Source organism: Ornithorhynchus anatinus, chromosome 9 (genome assembly GCF_004115215.2).
Source record: "Ornithorhynchus anatinus isolate Pmale09 chromosome 9, mOrnAna1.pri.v4, whole genome shotgun sequence".
NCBI lineage: Eukaryota > Metazoa > Chordata > Mammalia > Monotremata > Ornithorhynchidae > Ornithorhynchus > Ornithorhynchus anatinus.
Genome location: NC_041736.1, coordinates 10,084,295 through 10,101,383, shown reverse-complemented (window position 1 = coordinate 10,101,383; position 17,089 = coordinate 10,084,295). Strand labels below are relative to the sequence as shown.

The following is a 17,089-nucleotide window of genomic DNA, read 5'->3' as shown; positions in this document are numbered from 1 at the left end:
TTATTCCTTCTCCCTCTGATGTTCTCTGCTCAGGCCAGGTTTACATCCACTGTGGGTGGAAAATTCCTGTTTAGAACACAGTGGTTGCTTTGAATGAGTTCACCAGTTTAGCAGTATGATTCGGACAGAGAGGAATAAGGCATCTGTTTTATAACAGGTTTAAAACTTCAGTTTTATCCCATGATAGTCTCAAATGCATTTATGTTTCACTGTTAATGGTTTTCACTAGGTCACTGAAACCAAATACATTTTCGGTGTTGTATGTGGGCGTTTAGCCGGGAAGTTATCATTTAGAATACAGTCACAAAGAGTGAATAATAATAATAATCGGTAAAGAAACGAAATATAGGAACAGTCCCAAATTTAATCCAGAGCATATTGTTTGGCACCTCCCTTGATGTATAAACCTAGTAATTCTCTTCTTCCTTAACCCTGAAACTTCTTGTATGGAGGTGTAGTCATGGACTAGGACTCACTGCTGGAATGTCAGGTTTCTACTTTACAATTCAGAGGGGTGCTCAAAAAAACAAACTAAGGCAGTCATTCTGATTATGAGTCACCCCTACACTCTATCCCTTTGGTGATTGGCTTTTTTCTTAGAACCTTACAATTTGCCACACTTGCTTTGGATTCCAAAAACTTTATTCTGATAGATGACTCTATATTTACACCATTTCCAGTCGGATTATTTCACAGTATCACAGGTCATCTCATAAATTTCATTCCATGGACTTAAATTTATTTACTGGTTACTCCAACTGTGATTGGATTTTGTGTACTTTTTGATGTCGATAATTTTTTAAAAGTTAATATGATTTAGTTGTACCAAGAAGACCATGAGTTTTTAACTCCGAGATGTAATTTTCAGAATTTCAATTAATGATTCATTTCCTTTTTCAAGGAAATATGTCAGGAGGATAAACTCCCATTTCTAAATTTTCACTTCATTTGGAAAGGGAGGCTTTAGCTAAAGTTAAGAAGCAAGTGCTAAATATTGATTCCTAACACTCAGGCCAGTTGAACATCTTAAAGTCCAGCATCAAATTATTTTGACCTATTTAGGATCAAAAAGATTCTTCTGGTCTGAAAATCCTTGGATGTCCTTCACCTATTATTCAAAATTTGTCTTAAAGTGCCAGATGTGTACATACATGTGTTTAAACACATTTCAAATTCTACAGACAAAATGAAGGTGACCTATCTACTTGTTTCAGTTTGCTTTATTTTTTTATTTCACATTGTGTTTCAACAGGAACAGTACAAGCAGGCCTTCCCAGCACAATTAAAGAAACAAGATCCTTCTAGAAGCCTGAAGAAGGTTATTGCAGCTCTGTCAAGTTCAAAAGCAGCCTCCTGTTCACCAGCGCATCCAAAACAAACACCTTTAGAAAACAACCACTCTAATCCATTCTTGACAAATGCACTTTTAGGTAATCACCAACCTAATGGAGTTATTCAAAGTGTCATCCAAGAAGCTCCTCTAGCACTTACCACCAAATCTAAAGCCCAGAGTAAAATTAATGAAAATGTAGCTACTTCTAGTAGCACCTCTTTTTCCTCACCAGTAAATTTAAGTACAAGTGGGAAAAAAACCCCTGGCAATCGAACACCTATCATTCCTTCTACCTCTCCTGTACTGCATGGTCCAGGGAAGGAAAAAGCTGTCGGCAATAATGTAATAACTACAGTAAAAACACAGCATCGCCTTCATTCGACAAAATCCTTAGTGGATCAATTTAGAGGAACGGATTCAGATATTCCCAGCAGCAAAGACTCTGATGACTCCAATGATGAAGATGATGAGGACGATGACGATGAAGATGATGAGGATGAGGACGATGAAGATGATGATTCGGATGACAGCCAATCAGGTCATTTTCTAGTTTTAATGAAGCCTCTCCTTTTTTCAGTTCATAAATGCCTAAAGCATGTTGTTGCTATTGTCGTTCTCCAATAAGCTTTGGATGCTCCTAAGTTCCAGCTACTTTGGCTATATCTGTAATGACCCTATAGGGATCCATAAGCCATTCGGGTTTGAAGAGGAATTTCTGGTGAGTCATTGTTCTACTAAGTTATTTTTCCACATCTGTCATTGATCTGACTTGCAGACTGATTGAGAGAATCTTCAGACCAGACATTTTCATAACCTGCTCATTTTTCCTAACTTCAGGTACACTGCTCTTCCTCTCATACTAGTATTGCTAGAACAAGCGGCCGTAACTAAATGTATGGAGATCTCTCATCAACAAATATTCCTTTGAAAGTCTAACGTAAGGAAAAGATGGCTTTTCAGGTCATTTAGGACCAACTGCGTAATGTCATTTTGGTCACGGTTTTTTTTTTTTCAGATCAAGTTTATTTTGTTTGGGGCTTTGACTTTAAATTCATTTGCATGATTAACTTAATACCTCTTTGTGTCTATTTTGAGTAAAAATGTTTTTGAAGCGCTTGTACAGGAATGGTGTTATGTGAGTATGAAATATTTTATCTATTATTTTCATCATTATTTATTAAAACAGTTACATTAGTTACATTTAAATACTGTTTTGGAGAAATGTTATCCTGCATATGCTTTGCTCTCAAATTGCGTGTACCATTCTTTTCCTCTAAGACGTAAGTATACATTTTGGAGTGTCTCACATATGCAAGCTATAGGAACATTTCACTTTGCTTCTGGATTGCACACACTGCACCTGGTAATGATGGTACAATTATAACTGACAACTATTCCTTCTTCCCTTCAGAATCCGACAGCAATTCAGACTCTGATACCGAAGGGTCAGAAGATGAGGATGATGAGGATGATAAAGACCAAGATGACTCTGATAGTGATACTGAAGGGGAAAAAATTTCAATGAAACTGAACAAAACCACTTCTTCTCTCAAAAGCTCTTCCATCAATCTCACAGCTCACTCAACACCACTTAATCTCCAAGTAGCAAAAACTCCAGGCTCTGCTCCAGCTGCCTTATGTCCTGAATCTCAGTCACCGGTTTTTCTTGGAACTCCTTCGTCTACACTTTCTACAAGTCCACACTGTGGTACATAAGATTTATTTTTATCATTATAGAGTACAATGTCTGAGAACTCTGGCAGAAATATTTATGCAGAAGTTCTGATGGTAGTATTCTCAGTGGAACAAAATGTTGCACCTAGATAATGGATTTTGGTTAAGTAGGACAGCATTAATTTTCAAATTACTATCTTAAACATTCAGGCTCAACATGCACGATTTGCCATAATCTCCCAATGACTGTTTATGATGCCATGTTTTGCCATATATTGGCATTTATTGCTCATACAGCACCCGTGTCCTGAAATGAGAGTGCACACATTACCTCGTAGATTTGGTGTGTTTTTTTTAATGAAAAAAACAAGATTTTATAGATGTCTAGAGTTGGAACCCGAGGCCTTGAAAAAGCATCTGTCAAGGCCCCTGCCGTCAGGCAGGTGAATGATCAAACCATTTGGGACAGATGGAGATCTCTCTTCCTTTTTTAAAGTTCTCTACAGCCTCCCACTGTCACCCTTTTATAGTTCTACCATTCTGCTGGTGTAGAAATTCTTTTCACTTTTAAGCACAAGTTCTTCTGTTTGAATTTAACCCATGAGCTCTTGTTCACTTCTCAGCACAACTAGGTAGCATTTCTCCATACAAACCCTTCATCTTCTTGAAGGCAGTTCTTAGTCTTTTCTTCCAGTGGTTAAACAACTCAGAAACCTATAACCTGAAAGGACCTATTTTTTATTGTTTCAGTAATATCTATTGTTCTCACTGGGCTCTCTCCATTTACTGCATCCAAATTAAATTGTGATAACCAAAACTGGACCTGGCACTCTAATGAGCAGGGAATTCTTCCTTGGTGCCTTATCAGTGACAGTATTAAATTGCTGATGCACATTTGGCCTATCTTGCCTGTATTTGTTTTGATTTTTGTCCTTAACTATGTCGTCTTGCTTTGGTCCTTTTGCATGTGGTTCATTTTGTTTAGGATCATTTTTCCCATTTCATCAAAATTATTTTGAATTCTCTTCCTATCTTCCAAAGTGTTAGCAATCCTGTCCAATTGTTCTCATGTACAATCCCTTCACCCAGACCATTAGTAAAGATTTTGAATAGAACCGATTTGAGGACCGATTCCTATGGGCCATCAATAGATAGGTATCACCAAGGCGACAGCACACCATAGATGAATCCCCATTAGGTGCCTCACTTGAACCAGCTCTCAAGCCACCTCACAGTAGTATGGTCACAACAGTCGTATGCTCACTTGGCTGTCAGTTTAGGGGTGGAAATCAAAAGTCTTAATAAATGTCAACGAAATTTAATTTTTATAAAACTATAGTGCTGGCTTCCAAGATTCCAAGGATTTTAAGGTCAATCAGTCAATCAGTAATATTCAATGAGTCCTTATTGTAAGCATAGTATGGTACCTAGTACTTCAAAGAGTACAGTGGAGTTAGAGACATGTTCCTACCTTGAAGGAACTTACAGTCTAGTGAGGGAGACACTAAATAATGACACTAAAATAAATCACAAGAAGGAGGCAGTAGCAGAGTTTAAAAAGTATTTCTGTCTGGGGCAGCCAGAGGGATTAGCTAATGTAGTGATGCTAAAATGGTAGTTGAGAGAGAAGTAGGATGAGAGAAGTTGGAGAGATTAATCAGGAAAGACCTCCTGAAGGATCTATGATTTCAGAAAGGCTTGAATATGGGCAGAGCAGTGGTTTGCCAATTGTGAAGGGGTGGAAATTCCAGGCAGGAGAGAGAGTATGCACAAGAGATTGCTGATTAGAGAGAGAAGAATGAGGCACAGTGAACAGGGTAACTGGAGATGAACAAAACTTGTGAGCTGGGGTGTAGTGGGAGAGGAGCAAGGATAAGTAGAAGGGGAGACAGCTTATTGAGTGCTGTGGTTAAGAGTTTCTATCTGATGCAACCCATGGAGATTTATGAGGAGTGGGAAGATGTATGCAAAATGTTTTAGAAAAATGATCCCGGCCTGGAGAAGGAAGAGATTGGAGAGGAGAGAGATATTCAAGGAGGCTGATAGAGTTGTTGAGTTGGGATTACATTTGATTGATCATTTATTCATATATCTGCCCAGGTATTGTTAATAGGCTTATAATAGGTCAGTAATTACATTATTCTGCCCTTGAGTCCAGCATAGTTACATTTCCAAGGACTTTGCATATCTCCCATCAGGTCCTCAAAAATAACAACTTAGTGCCTCATTTCTCCACAGTCATTGTGTTAGAACCTATTGATTTAAATATATCCAATTTTTTTTAAAAAAAGAGTACCTTTTAGTGGTTTCTTTCACTTCCGTACTTGATTTCCAGTCTTCCATCCAAACTGGCATGGGCTTATTCACTTGCTCTCTCTGAATCACTTTGAAAGCAAGCATAAATTTGCCTCTGCCTTTTCCCAATCTGACCTCTTTGGTTTGTCTGCTTTGCTCACAAAATGGTTCTCTCATGTGTCATTTTTTAGGGTACATAAAGCTGTCATTGCTATTTTGTCTTTCAATTATATTAAACATTTTTTAAAAACGTTATGCTGAATGCCCTAAAATTTCAGAAAGCTTTTATTCACTAGCCTGTTGCAAGTATATATTTTTGCCTACACAAAATATAGCTCATTAGCTCTGCTTGATTGGTCTAATTTTTCTCCTTCATGTACCCTAAGCAATTACAAATTTCTCAAAGCCATAATTAGGAGATATATTCCTATGGGCCTAGTTCTTGCCTAATATATTTTTAGGTTTGGGTATTAAGCTTGACCACAGAATTATTACCTTAGTCTTAGCTCAAATCTGTATATCCCATAAATTCAAAAGTTCTTCAAATGTTTAATCATATTGTATAAGATTCTCATTTTCTGTAAATTCGTGATAGATTTGGCTCTGAAATCTATTATCAAATGCAATCCCTCTCTTCTATTATTGCTTTTCCACCCCCTACCCTTAGTGTGAGAAGCAGAAGCAGGTTGGCTTAGCAGAAAGATCCCGGGCTTGGGAGTCAGAGGTTGTGGTTCTAATCCCAGCTCCAACGCTGGTCAGCTGTGTGACTTTGGGCAAGTCACTTAACTTCTCTGTGCCTCAGTGACCTCATCTGTAAAATGGGGATTAAGACTTTGAGCCCTACATAGGACAACCTGATTACACTGTATCTACCCCAGTGCTTAGAATAATGCTTGGTACATAGTAAGTGCTTAACAAATACTGTAATTATCATTATTATCATTATTATTAGTATTATTATTATTATTATTATGAGGCTTAGGGAGAAAACTTGGTTTTTTTGGTTAGTTGAATTTTAATAAATCAAAGTTTTCTCCACAATAAATGGCACATATTATACCTTGTTGGATGACTGAATTCTGAATCTCAAGTGATGCCCTTGAGAAGCAGCGTGGTCTCATGCAAGGAGCACGGGGCTGGGACTTGTAGGGCCTGGGTTCTAGTCCTGTCTCTGCCATTTGTCTGCTGTGTGACCTTGGGCAAGTCACTTAACCTCTCTGTGCCTCAGTTCCCTCATCTGCAAAATGAGGACTCAATACCTGTTCTCCCTCCTACTTAGACTGTGAGCCCCTTGTCGGACCTGATTATCTTGTATCTACCCCAGCACTTAGTACTGTGCTTGACACATAGTAAGCACTTAATAGATATCACAATTATCATCATTATTATGTACAGGATTCAGATATGTACAAAGTGTTCTATATTGCTAGCTGTTTAGTTTTTTCAGAAAATGTCAGCTCTAAAAATATTTTTTTCATTTCTATAAACTTATATATGAACCATTTGAACTTTTTTAAAGGTACTTCAAAAAGGAGAAGGGTAACAGATGAGCGGGAGCTGCGTATTCCTCTGGAATATGGGTATGATTGAAAAATAGGTCTTCTGTTATTTTTTGCCATTCATTCATGCATCTAAGGCACTGTTGCTTCAGACATACACCAAATTTTACATCATCTTTTATTACAAATATATGGGAGTGTATATGAAAAAAATCATGTATAGTTTATTCATTCAATAGTATTTATTGAGCGCTTACTATGTGCAGAGCACTGTACTAAGCGCTTGGGATGAACAAGTCGGCAACAGATAGAGACAGTCCCTGCCATTTGACGGGCTTAGTTTAGAAGAGTCAGGGATCCTGGTGCGTGTCATTAGAGAGGAGGAATTGGAAGCAGAGCTGGGTAGTTTGGGGAAGTTGGAGTGATGTAAAGCCAGACAGGAAAGGAGAACTATCTGAGAAGTAAACCTACAAGAAAGATGGAGTTAAAAGGGAGAACAGAAGAGCATTATTGGTAAGTGGAATTGTGAGCAGGTACGTAGTGGAGTAAGGATCAAGAGTGGATATGTGGCTGGCTTGAAACGTTTTGAGCAAAGCTAGTTTGGGGAGTAGAGAGAGATCTGGGGAAGTGAAATACCAGTTGAAAAGGTGAGCTGATGACATTTACTATGGTATTTATTCAACGCTTACTATGTGCTAAGCACTGGAGTTAAGAAATAGAGAAGTGAAAGGAGTTTGTCCTTTTCTAAACTGTGCCCTCAAAAGAAAAAATTCCAATGCCTGATACATGGACATGAGATATTTAACATTTATTGAGTGCCAAAACTTGAGGTAGGACTTGCTGGAAATTACCAATAATCAACCTTTTGAAAAAGAATACATAGAGACATTTGAGTCTTTTAATTTCATCGCATTAAAATTCAGTTAAAAAATAACCATTCCACAATACATGTCTTCTGTGTAGTTGGCAAAGAGAGACAAGAATAAGGAACTTTGGAGGACGGCTTCAAGGAGAAGTAGCATATTATGCTCCATGTGGAAAGAAACTTAGACAGTACCCTGAAGTAATAAAGGTACATCTTTTTTTAAATGATATGCAGTGTCTCAAGCATGCTTACTGTATAAAACATACTCTTTCAAATAAAGTTGCTTAATACAAAATGTCCTCTCATGAGGCTTTTGTACCTTAACGCTGTTCTGTATTGACTTCCCTAAGTGTATGTCCCCTTGATAAAAAAAAAAAAAATGCAAAGCATTTGATTTCTGAAGATAGCTAAACATCAAAGCTGGGTTGTAATTAATAAAACCTGAAGTGGAACAATATGTGATTTTTTCAGTATCTCAGCAGAAATGGAATAATGGATATCTCAAGGGACAATTTCAGCTTCAGTGCAAAAATAAGAGTGGGTGACTTCTATGAAGCCAGAGATGGACCACAGGTATCCACTTTTTCAAAAAGTAAAATCTATGGGCTGAGGACTAGTAACATAATTTAGATCAAGTAATTTCTACTACACTCTGGAACGATGACTGTTGTTAAATTAATTCAATTAGCTGTATATATTATTTTATGGTAAACACTTATTAAGAACTTTAAATGCAATCTTTTATAAACAAGAAACTCTGAAATTTGATTTTTGTCAACTATTTTTTCTGTTAATATTTTATTTAATCCATAGTTTTTAGGAATTCTTGGTAAATACATTTAGGTATATGCTAAAGTATTTGTTCATATGGTCAAAAGTGTGGTGTGAAGAATTTAAAAATATATGAACCCTTTAGTGTTCAAAGAAACCGCTACTATAAGTGAATTTTTGTTAACCTAAGCGGCAGAACTTTTATTTATTTTAAGAAAGACAAAGCCATAGTTATAGCTCTAGAAGAATGGTCTTTGTTTAAAATCTGCCATTCTCTTTTGTATTAGCTAGTTTTGCAATTTTTTGAAGTTTTTCTCTTGATTTAATAAACCTATGTGGGTATGTCTAAGATCCATTTGACTTTGTAATAGTATCAGCAGTTCTATCAAATAGTTGCAGAAATCTCCTTAGTTTCTACTTTCTTTATGCTTTGCTCAAGACAGTTTCAGAATTCAGTTTTTGAAGTACTTGACCACCTTATGGTCTTTGCTGTTCTTAATGTTTTTCCCAGTGGCTCTGATTTTGTCCCCATATCTTTTTTTTTGTTACTAGTCTTTTTACCTTGTCTATATTGCCGTTTCACTTTAATTTTCCCCTCTGACTTTGTTGCATTTACTCTTCTCAGGATCCCTTATATAATGTCTCCCCATTTCTTCTGACTTTTCTTTCATCCAGCATCTCATGATTTAAGAGTGGAAAGGGAAACTATCATTAGCACAAGAATTTTCCATTGTGATCAGTCAGCTTGCTAGCCATCCCTTGCTTTATATAATAACCTCCCACTGCTTCTGATTTCCATTCCATTGTTCTACATGACTTGGGCAAAGTGCTGAAACAGAAAGCCGAGCAGTTTAAGGGATGGATTATATTGTAGATCTGCTTGTGTGGTCTTCCAGAAGCTCTTCCAAATTGCCAGTCTTTATTTTTCCTAAATCTGCCTCTCAGTCAGTCCTAGGAAATACTTTCCTAGTTCTTTCACTCAAAATGATCCAACTTAATTTGAGGTCCTTTAGTATATAATACTATTGACACTGAGCCAGCTCTTAACATTGCATGATGGCTCTACCTCACACCATCCTCACAGGAGGTGTTTAACCTTTACTTAAAAAGGCTTTCGGAGGGGGGTAAAGGTTGATGTGATTTACTGCTGAAGAGCTAGAACAATTTGGCAATGGAATCATCTAAAAATGTCATTGGATCCATTTTTAGGATCTGTTTTTACTTTGTTTAAACCAAGGCCTCTTTCTCAGAAAAAAATTCAACAGAGTCCTTGCCTTGGAAAGTAAACTAAGTGCTGTGTAAAAGATGTTCTAGTTTTGTGTCTTCATAGTTCCTTTTCTATAGCTTTTCATTAGATATTTGGGGCTGAGATTTTCTGACACATGTAACTTAATTTCTTTTTCCAGAAGAGTATTTATTTAAGAGACTGAGTTCTTCTGAGCTCAAATTAGGGAGGGAGAAGAAGTGATGACTTAAGTGTTTACACATATTTCACTAGGTTAAAATACACCATGCTCTCACGCTGGACCATGTTCTATGGTTAAAGTAGTTACTTGCAGGGATTCCCACAGCTCAGTTTGTTCACATGACAGTCTCAACATCCTATTCTAATATGGGAATAGCTAAAGATTTAACAGTACTTTGTTGTCTGGAACAGCAGCAGGATTCGTTCAACTGTGTTCTTGAAGATGCAGGGCTGCTTTGTGGCATTCAGTATGATCTTTTGCCCTTACGCTAAAAAAAGCTCAATAACAACATTGTACCTACTTATTTTAGTGAAAGCCATGAACGAATTCCACAAACTTTAGTCTTGACGCTCCTGAATGTGGAGGTTGCATTCTTGCAGAACCCCTCATTAAAGAAAGCTTGCGCTGTAGTACTCACTGTGTATTATACGTACCCATACAATTGAACCAGCTCCTCCTTCTGACAAGTGAAGCAATGTAGCTAACAGGATTGTGTTAACCGATGAGCATTCCCTAATCCACTAATAGCATACTACCCTAAACAGAGTGAGAATGTGCATTCAACGTGTCAGAATGGACCGTATTTGCTATTGCTGCCAAATTTCAATCACTATTCACTGACTTCACTAGAAATTTGGAAAAGTTTTTCCTCAGTCTTATAGCTTAGTGGTAAAATGTTCCCTCAATGGCAGTGTTATTTCCAGTAAATTTACTGAGCAGTCACAAAAATATTCTTAATCTTCGGATCTTGAGAAATTGTACCATAAATGAGACTTGAAGCTTATAGAGGAGCAGGTATGTTGTGTATACACACACATATACACATACAAACGTCTGCTCCTCTATAAGATCTGGGATGGATACAAGCAAATTCTGGGTTGGATACAAGCAAATCAGGTTGAACACAGTCCCTATCTCACCCGGTACTCAAAGTCTTCATCCCCATTTTATAGATGAGGTAACTGAGACCCAGAGAAGTGAAGTGGCTTGCCCCAGGCCACACAGCAGACAAGTGGAGATCCGGAATTAGAACCCATGACCTTCTGACTCCCAGGACCGTGCTCTAGTCACTGTACCCTGCTGCTCCTCTCTGTATGTACATATGTACAAACACGCACACACACACACACACATATACTTTTATATTTGCTTGGCAGTATGATTAGATATGAGTCTGTAAATGAATGCACAAACCTAATTTTGTAGATTCAGTGTAGAGTAATATATTCCGTGGTCGTTACTGAAATTTAATTTCAGGCAGAAAGTAAAGGCCAGAGCTGATAGATTTCACATAAAGGAAAAATGGGTTACTGAGGTTTGAAAATATCATTTATCTAGGTTAATCTTTGCCTGAGCAATGAATATTAATGTGTTACTTCCAGGCGATTTGCAAAGTTTTGTGAAGCACAATTTTTTTTTGTTACCAGAAACTCAGTTTAAATTTTAAAAATGAATTTGAAGAGAAGTGTGGTCTAGAGTGGCCTAGAAGTGTGGTAAGAGTGTGGGCCTAGGAGTTAGATGACAGGTGTTCTAATCCTGTCCCTGCCATTTGCCCGCTGTGTGACCTTGGGTACCTCACTTAACTTCTGTGCCTCAGTTTCTTTGTCTGTAACATAGGGATTAGATACCCTTTCACCTGCCCCCTTGGACTGTGAGCCCCATGTGGGACTGGGATTGTTTCCAACCTGATTACCCCAGTATTCAGTGCAGTGCTTGGCACTTAGTAAGTGCTTTAAAAATAATTATTCATCATCATCATCATCAGTATCACTATTATTAAGTAAATGCTGAACCTTATCTGACAGATACATCATTTTGATTAACTGTAGAGAGCAGAAAATTCCCAAATAGTTTTTGAATTATAGCACACAGTGGACTTCTCTGATACCAGAAAGTAGCCATTGTGTTGTAGATGCTAAATTTTATGTCACTAAAAATAAACTCAGAATTGTTGTTATGTTAATCTAAAGGTTCTTACAACCTTTTATGATATAGTATTTGAAAGAACACTAGAAAACAAATATAAAAATCATTGACCACACTGAATAATATATGGATACAGATTTAGTAACAATAACCACACAAGTAAAAGATGCAGTAGGACCATATCAAACAGTAGGATAAGCCATAAGGTACATTTCCTAGGAAGTTGGTTATAGAAAAGAATTGTTTTAATGTCACCCACCACTGCAAATTTAGCACATTGTTCTAGGATGGATCAGGGTTTGGGACAACTTTTGATTTTGAGCATGAGTGTGATCTTGGGTATCTGGGAGTGAAGCATTAAAGGGACAGTAGATTTTGGGCATAGCTTTGAAGGGTAGAGCATAGAGAGAATGGAGAAGGAAAGAGAAAGGAGGAGAAATAAGGAAGGTGAAAAAGGAGTTCAAAAAGGAGTAAAGAGAGCTAAAGAAGAGGGGAAGGGAAGAGTAGGAGGAAGAAGAAAGGGAAAGAGGGGAAAAGTGAGAAGAGAGTCCAGAAACTGTTGCCAGCAGAGTCTTTTCCTGCTGTTCACACAAGCAGCTATTCTTCAGCTCTGCAGTCTTAGAAATGGCACTCTGACACCTGTAGAACCCACTGGGTTGCCCTCACCGGGCCCCAGGAGGATGAGAGAAGTAATTCCACCCTCCTTCTCTTCTGCTTAGAGAAGAGCAAGAGGTGGAGCCAGACCCATCCAGCCCCGAGGGTTCATGTAGCCTTTCCCCAAGCCCTTGGTCTTCAGAGAGCTCTACCTGAAGTATTGGAATTTCCTATGTGAACTTTGTACGTTTTCTGAGCAGTTGGCAGTCACACACTCTTGATTGAGCCCATCAACCTAGTAGTGGCAGCTTCTTCAACTCTAGGCCTGCTTAGATGGTAACAAGGTGAAGCAGATGGTGGAGAAAATATGGAGATGCTCTCCAGGAGATGAAGACTTCCTGAGAAAAAAATTTGGATTTTCTGAGAAAATGAGATTTGATGAAGTCAAAGGGGAGAAGAGGCAATGAGTTCAATGTTCTGTTACGTAGAATGGAAAAGAAAACTGGAGGATCACCGCAGGCAAAATGCCTTCATTGGCTTCACAGAGGTTATTGGTGCATTGTAGCATTTCTGAGCAGCGGTGTAAATCACGATGCTGCGGATTCAGTTCTACAGTGGGTGTTCCTAGCGATTCTGCTGAGAGCTCAGGGGTCTCCACTGAGAACAGTGCTCAGCACATAGTAAGCGCTTAACAAATACCAACATTATTATCTCCCTTTATTCGGCTGGTATCCACATTGTGAAGAGTGGGGGCCTGAGATTCGATTGCTCACTGAAGCAGGAGAGGTATGGGAGGGAATGAAGAGAGTCTGTTCTCTTCCATGCACTTCTAGGAACTACCAAGAGGCTATTAAGCCTGAGCTGAAAGAGCAGGAGGTCTTAAATAATACACTCTCTTTAATAATCCCTATTGACCTCTCCTGTTTCTGAAGGTTTTTCAGTCTATTTACAAATTGATTTCATGAAAAGCTCTGAAAGGTTTCCTGTAGTTTTATTTTGCGTTAAAATTAAAATGTAACACAGCCAAGTTTCCCAGAATCTTCTTTCCTCAATGTTTCAACCTTGTTTTAGCAAGAATATCTTTTCCAGCCTTTTAATGCAATTATGTGCCTTTTCTCCTCTACCCTCACTTCTCATTTATCTTTTCTCCTTTGTCCCTACAAGGTAGTGAGTAGGTTACAGATTGAAATGGCCAAATAAATAATACTGAATACTGAAATCCTGTTTTCAGAGAGATCTCTATTTGTCTTTGCTTATACCTGATCGTAATTTCTTTGGGTCCAATTTCTAGATTTTTCCTTCCACATTTTTCTAGTCCATAGGTTGCTGAAGAGTGCATCCTGGTCATAAAATGTAAATATCTTTAAATGAAAATTATGGCTAAGAAAATTATTTCATTTTTGCTCATACTCATGGAAGAAAGTATTAATATCTTTTTGTATGGTCTAAATGATGTGGTAGGGGTTTGTTTTTGTTTTTCTGGCTGTTTCTCTTTCACATTTAAACATTTCTCTTTCACATTTAAACAACTGCTCCCAGAGAACTGGACCAATTCATTTTACATAGGGCTTCTAACAGCCATTAATTTTGGGTCACTGTGTCAAATTTGTATGTGTGACCTAGAGGTAAAAGACTTCAATCCCGTGACTAATTCTATGTACCATCTGGTTCTCATTTCTCCCTTTCCACTTCTCTGTTAATCCCCCTTTTCTCCCATTAAATTTAATGCTGGATTTCTAATCAAAACAAAATAGAAAACTAATGTTACATTGGTTACTTAATTGCAAAATACTTTGGGCCAAGTTTTAATATACAAGTTTCTCTGTATGTGTGCACAGTTCTGCCAATGAGTTGTTCCTACCTAGATTTTGCATTTGGCTTTGACATCTCTGGGTGTATGTTCCTTCCAGCAATTTGTTGTGTATTCATTGTAAACATAACTATTTTTCAATTTGTCTCTGCAAAAAAAAGAATAGCTTGATAGAACCCTTTTAAAACTTGGACCAAAATTGATTTTATTATTAGTCAAGTATATTTAGAGCTGGATGCAGATTGGTTTACAGTCTCTTTTATTGGACTCTTTCTTCTACTCCAAGTGTCACAGATGTCACTTTTATATTTTTCAATTTATGTAATGCACACTGCCTTGGTACCTAAGTGCACAATACGAGGTTGAAAACCTAAACTAATCAAAGCTCACTGTACTGGGGAGCATAAAACCTTGGGATAGCTTCACCTCTTCGTAGTTTATGCCCTAAAAATACCATCAATATAACTGCTGTTTATGGTGGTTTCATTTTCTGTTGCAACGAAGGACCTCTCACATTATTCAAGATTGACATCGTATCAATTATTTCTGAAATCTATGAAAAATGACTTCATGTTTGAAAAGGATTGTAGGTATTGTTTTACAACACAATTATGTGATTGAATTCACTGGAATTCTGCCTGGCACAATCTTCTGCTTGACAGGGTCTCTGGGCTTTCATGGGTAAATAATAGTATATTCTGGAAATAACCCTAGCTGTCCTTTATAAACTGTAATCCCAAACAGATCAAGCAACTCCCTATGTTTTGATTAATGAGGAGAGATTCACTATGAGATTCCTCCTGTGTCAGCTGAATAAAAGACACCCCATATTTGAAATATAGGGCAGTAAGAGGAATCAAGGATGAAGGTGGAGAGATGCCATAAAGAGAAATCCAAAGGGCTTGATCTTTGCAGCAGCAGTGAAGCACTGCTGCTTTTCTCTTTTCAGAAAGAATGTATAGCTTCCAGAGTCTTAGGTGGAGGGCAAGGAACTATATCAAACATAATTTGAGAATTTGGATTACATGTTAACTCTGGATGGCTGCAATTATTAATAATCCCAGTAAGAATAGCTAAATTGCCTTGAGGAAAACTTCAAAATAAAAGTGGGTCTGAGAGTATGTATTATCAAATATTCAATCCTAATAAAATAAGTAAAATAAAAGAGAGAATGAAGCCATCCCCTCTTGCAAATGGCTGTCAGCAGTTTATTCTTGAAACTTCTGCTGCTCCATGAAATTGGGAAAAGAATAAGCAGGTAGCGTTTTCTCATAGAATTGACACATTAATCAGCTATAGATATGTTATTTCCACTGAAATTTACAGAGTAACAGAATATTAGTTCTTCTGTACAAATTAATTTGGGGCCAGGGCCAGTAAAGCAAGAATACTAGAAGCAGTAAAAAGTAAATTATCTGAATATTAAATTTTGCTCATTTAAGATCGTTCTGAAACGAATAGCAATCCTGTAACTTTTGAAAATACCTGTAATTCTAGTTTGCTTTATGACAAATTACAATTTTAGTTTTATTGTATAATGTTAATTATAAAATGTTAATTAAAAGGGTATGCAGTGGTGTCTTCTGAAAGAAGAAGAAGTCATTCCTCGTATCAGGGCAATGGAAGGTCGTAGAGGACGACCACCAAATCCAGATAGACAGCGTGCTAGAGAAGAGTCCAGAATGAGACGGCGTAAAGGTCGACCCCCAAACGTTGGCAGCACGGAATTTTTAGACAATACGGATGCCAAACTGCTTAGGAAACTGCAAGCTCAAGGTAAGAAGTACATTGGGACTGAAGCCATAACCTTAGCACGAGTGGAAAATTGTGCCCGGTATTTTGAAAAGGCAAGTATTTTTCCATTCTGTATTATATAGAATGTTGCTTATGCCTATGAGCCACAGTTGAGACTATAAATAAGCTCCACAAATCCCTCTCTATGGGATATTGCTTTCCAGTTTTCCAAAGAGGGACAATCTGTGGACAAGATCTAAAGAATTACAAAATAAGGATTACCTACTAGTAACTGGAGTTCTTTGATTGGGTAATTTTCTCTAAAGAGCCACCCATTTCAGAAACCCACCCTGCCTTCTGTGATTAGACTATGTGGTTGGCTCTCTCTGATCAACCCTGAAGAGGTGGAGACTCTCGAGGACAATCCAGGGAGGGTATTGACCAGGACTTGGTACATGCCTCAAGGCACGTGCCAACTTCCTAGAAATTCTCGTTTCAACAGTGTCCAATTCCTAGAGGTGGCACATTTGAATAACTCCAAAGAGTATGGATTTGTGGAGTAAATTTGCAGTCAGAGAACTCCCATTACTGCTAAGTCACCCAATCTTTTGGACTGGATTCTTCCCATAGTCCTCTAAATTTATTTTTTTGAACTTCATGGATAGTTGAGGCTGCAGTGGCTCCAATTATATGCCCAGTTATATGTATACGCACACACATGTGCATGTCCCACATATGTATACATAGCTATAAAACTAAATGTATTCAAATATATCCTATAGCAATACGTGTATACAAATCTTGTATACACCCAAACACACTCACGTAAACTCTCACATTCAAAATTTTCAACGAAGTCATTTTTAAATCTAGAAGTTTTGTATGGTACCAGAAAGATATTTGCCTGGCTAGTGCCTTTTATCAAGCTGAATTGAAGTGGAGATAATAGGCTCAGGTGAGCCCATCATTGGGCAGGAATGGTCTCTATCTGTTGCCGAATTGTACATTCCAAGCGCTTAGTAGGGTGCTCTGCACACAGTAAGTACTCAATAAATACGATTGAATGAATGAATAAAGCATGATACTCAGGCCCTCAAGAAAAAGAAAAGATTCCGTTTCATT

General features: G+C 37.7%; 1 protein-coding gene across 8 annotated transcripts in view; it reads left to right on the top strand.

The window, feature by feature from the left end:
• Positions 1–17,089, top strand: part of BAZ2B (bromodomain adjacent to zinc finger domain 2B) — a 211,816-nt gene that overhangs the window by 133,539 nt on the left and 61,188 nt on the right. For all 8 annotated transcript variants that reach the window (XM_029072364.1, XM_029072361.1, XM_029072358.1 and 5 more), the window contains 6 exons: positions 1,253–1,871; positions 2,745–3,041; positions 6,822–6,882; positions 7,765–7,873; positions 8,138–8,239; positions 15,799–16,009. In XM_029072364.1, coding sequence (XP_028928197.1) covers positions 1,253–1,871; positions 2,745–3,041; positions 6,822–6,882; positions 7,765–7,873; positions 8,138–8,239; positions 15,799–16,009 — 1,399 coding nt within the window. The remainder of the gene's footprint in view (positions 1–1,252; positions 1,872–2,744; positions 3,042–6,821; positions 6,883–7,764; positions 7,874–8,137; positions 8,240–15,798; positions 16,010–17,089) is intronic.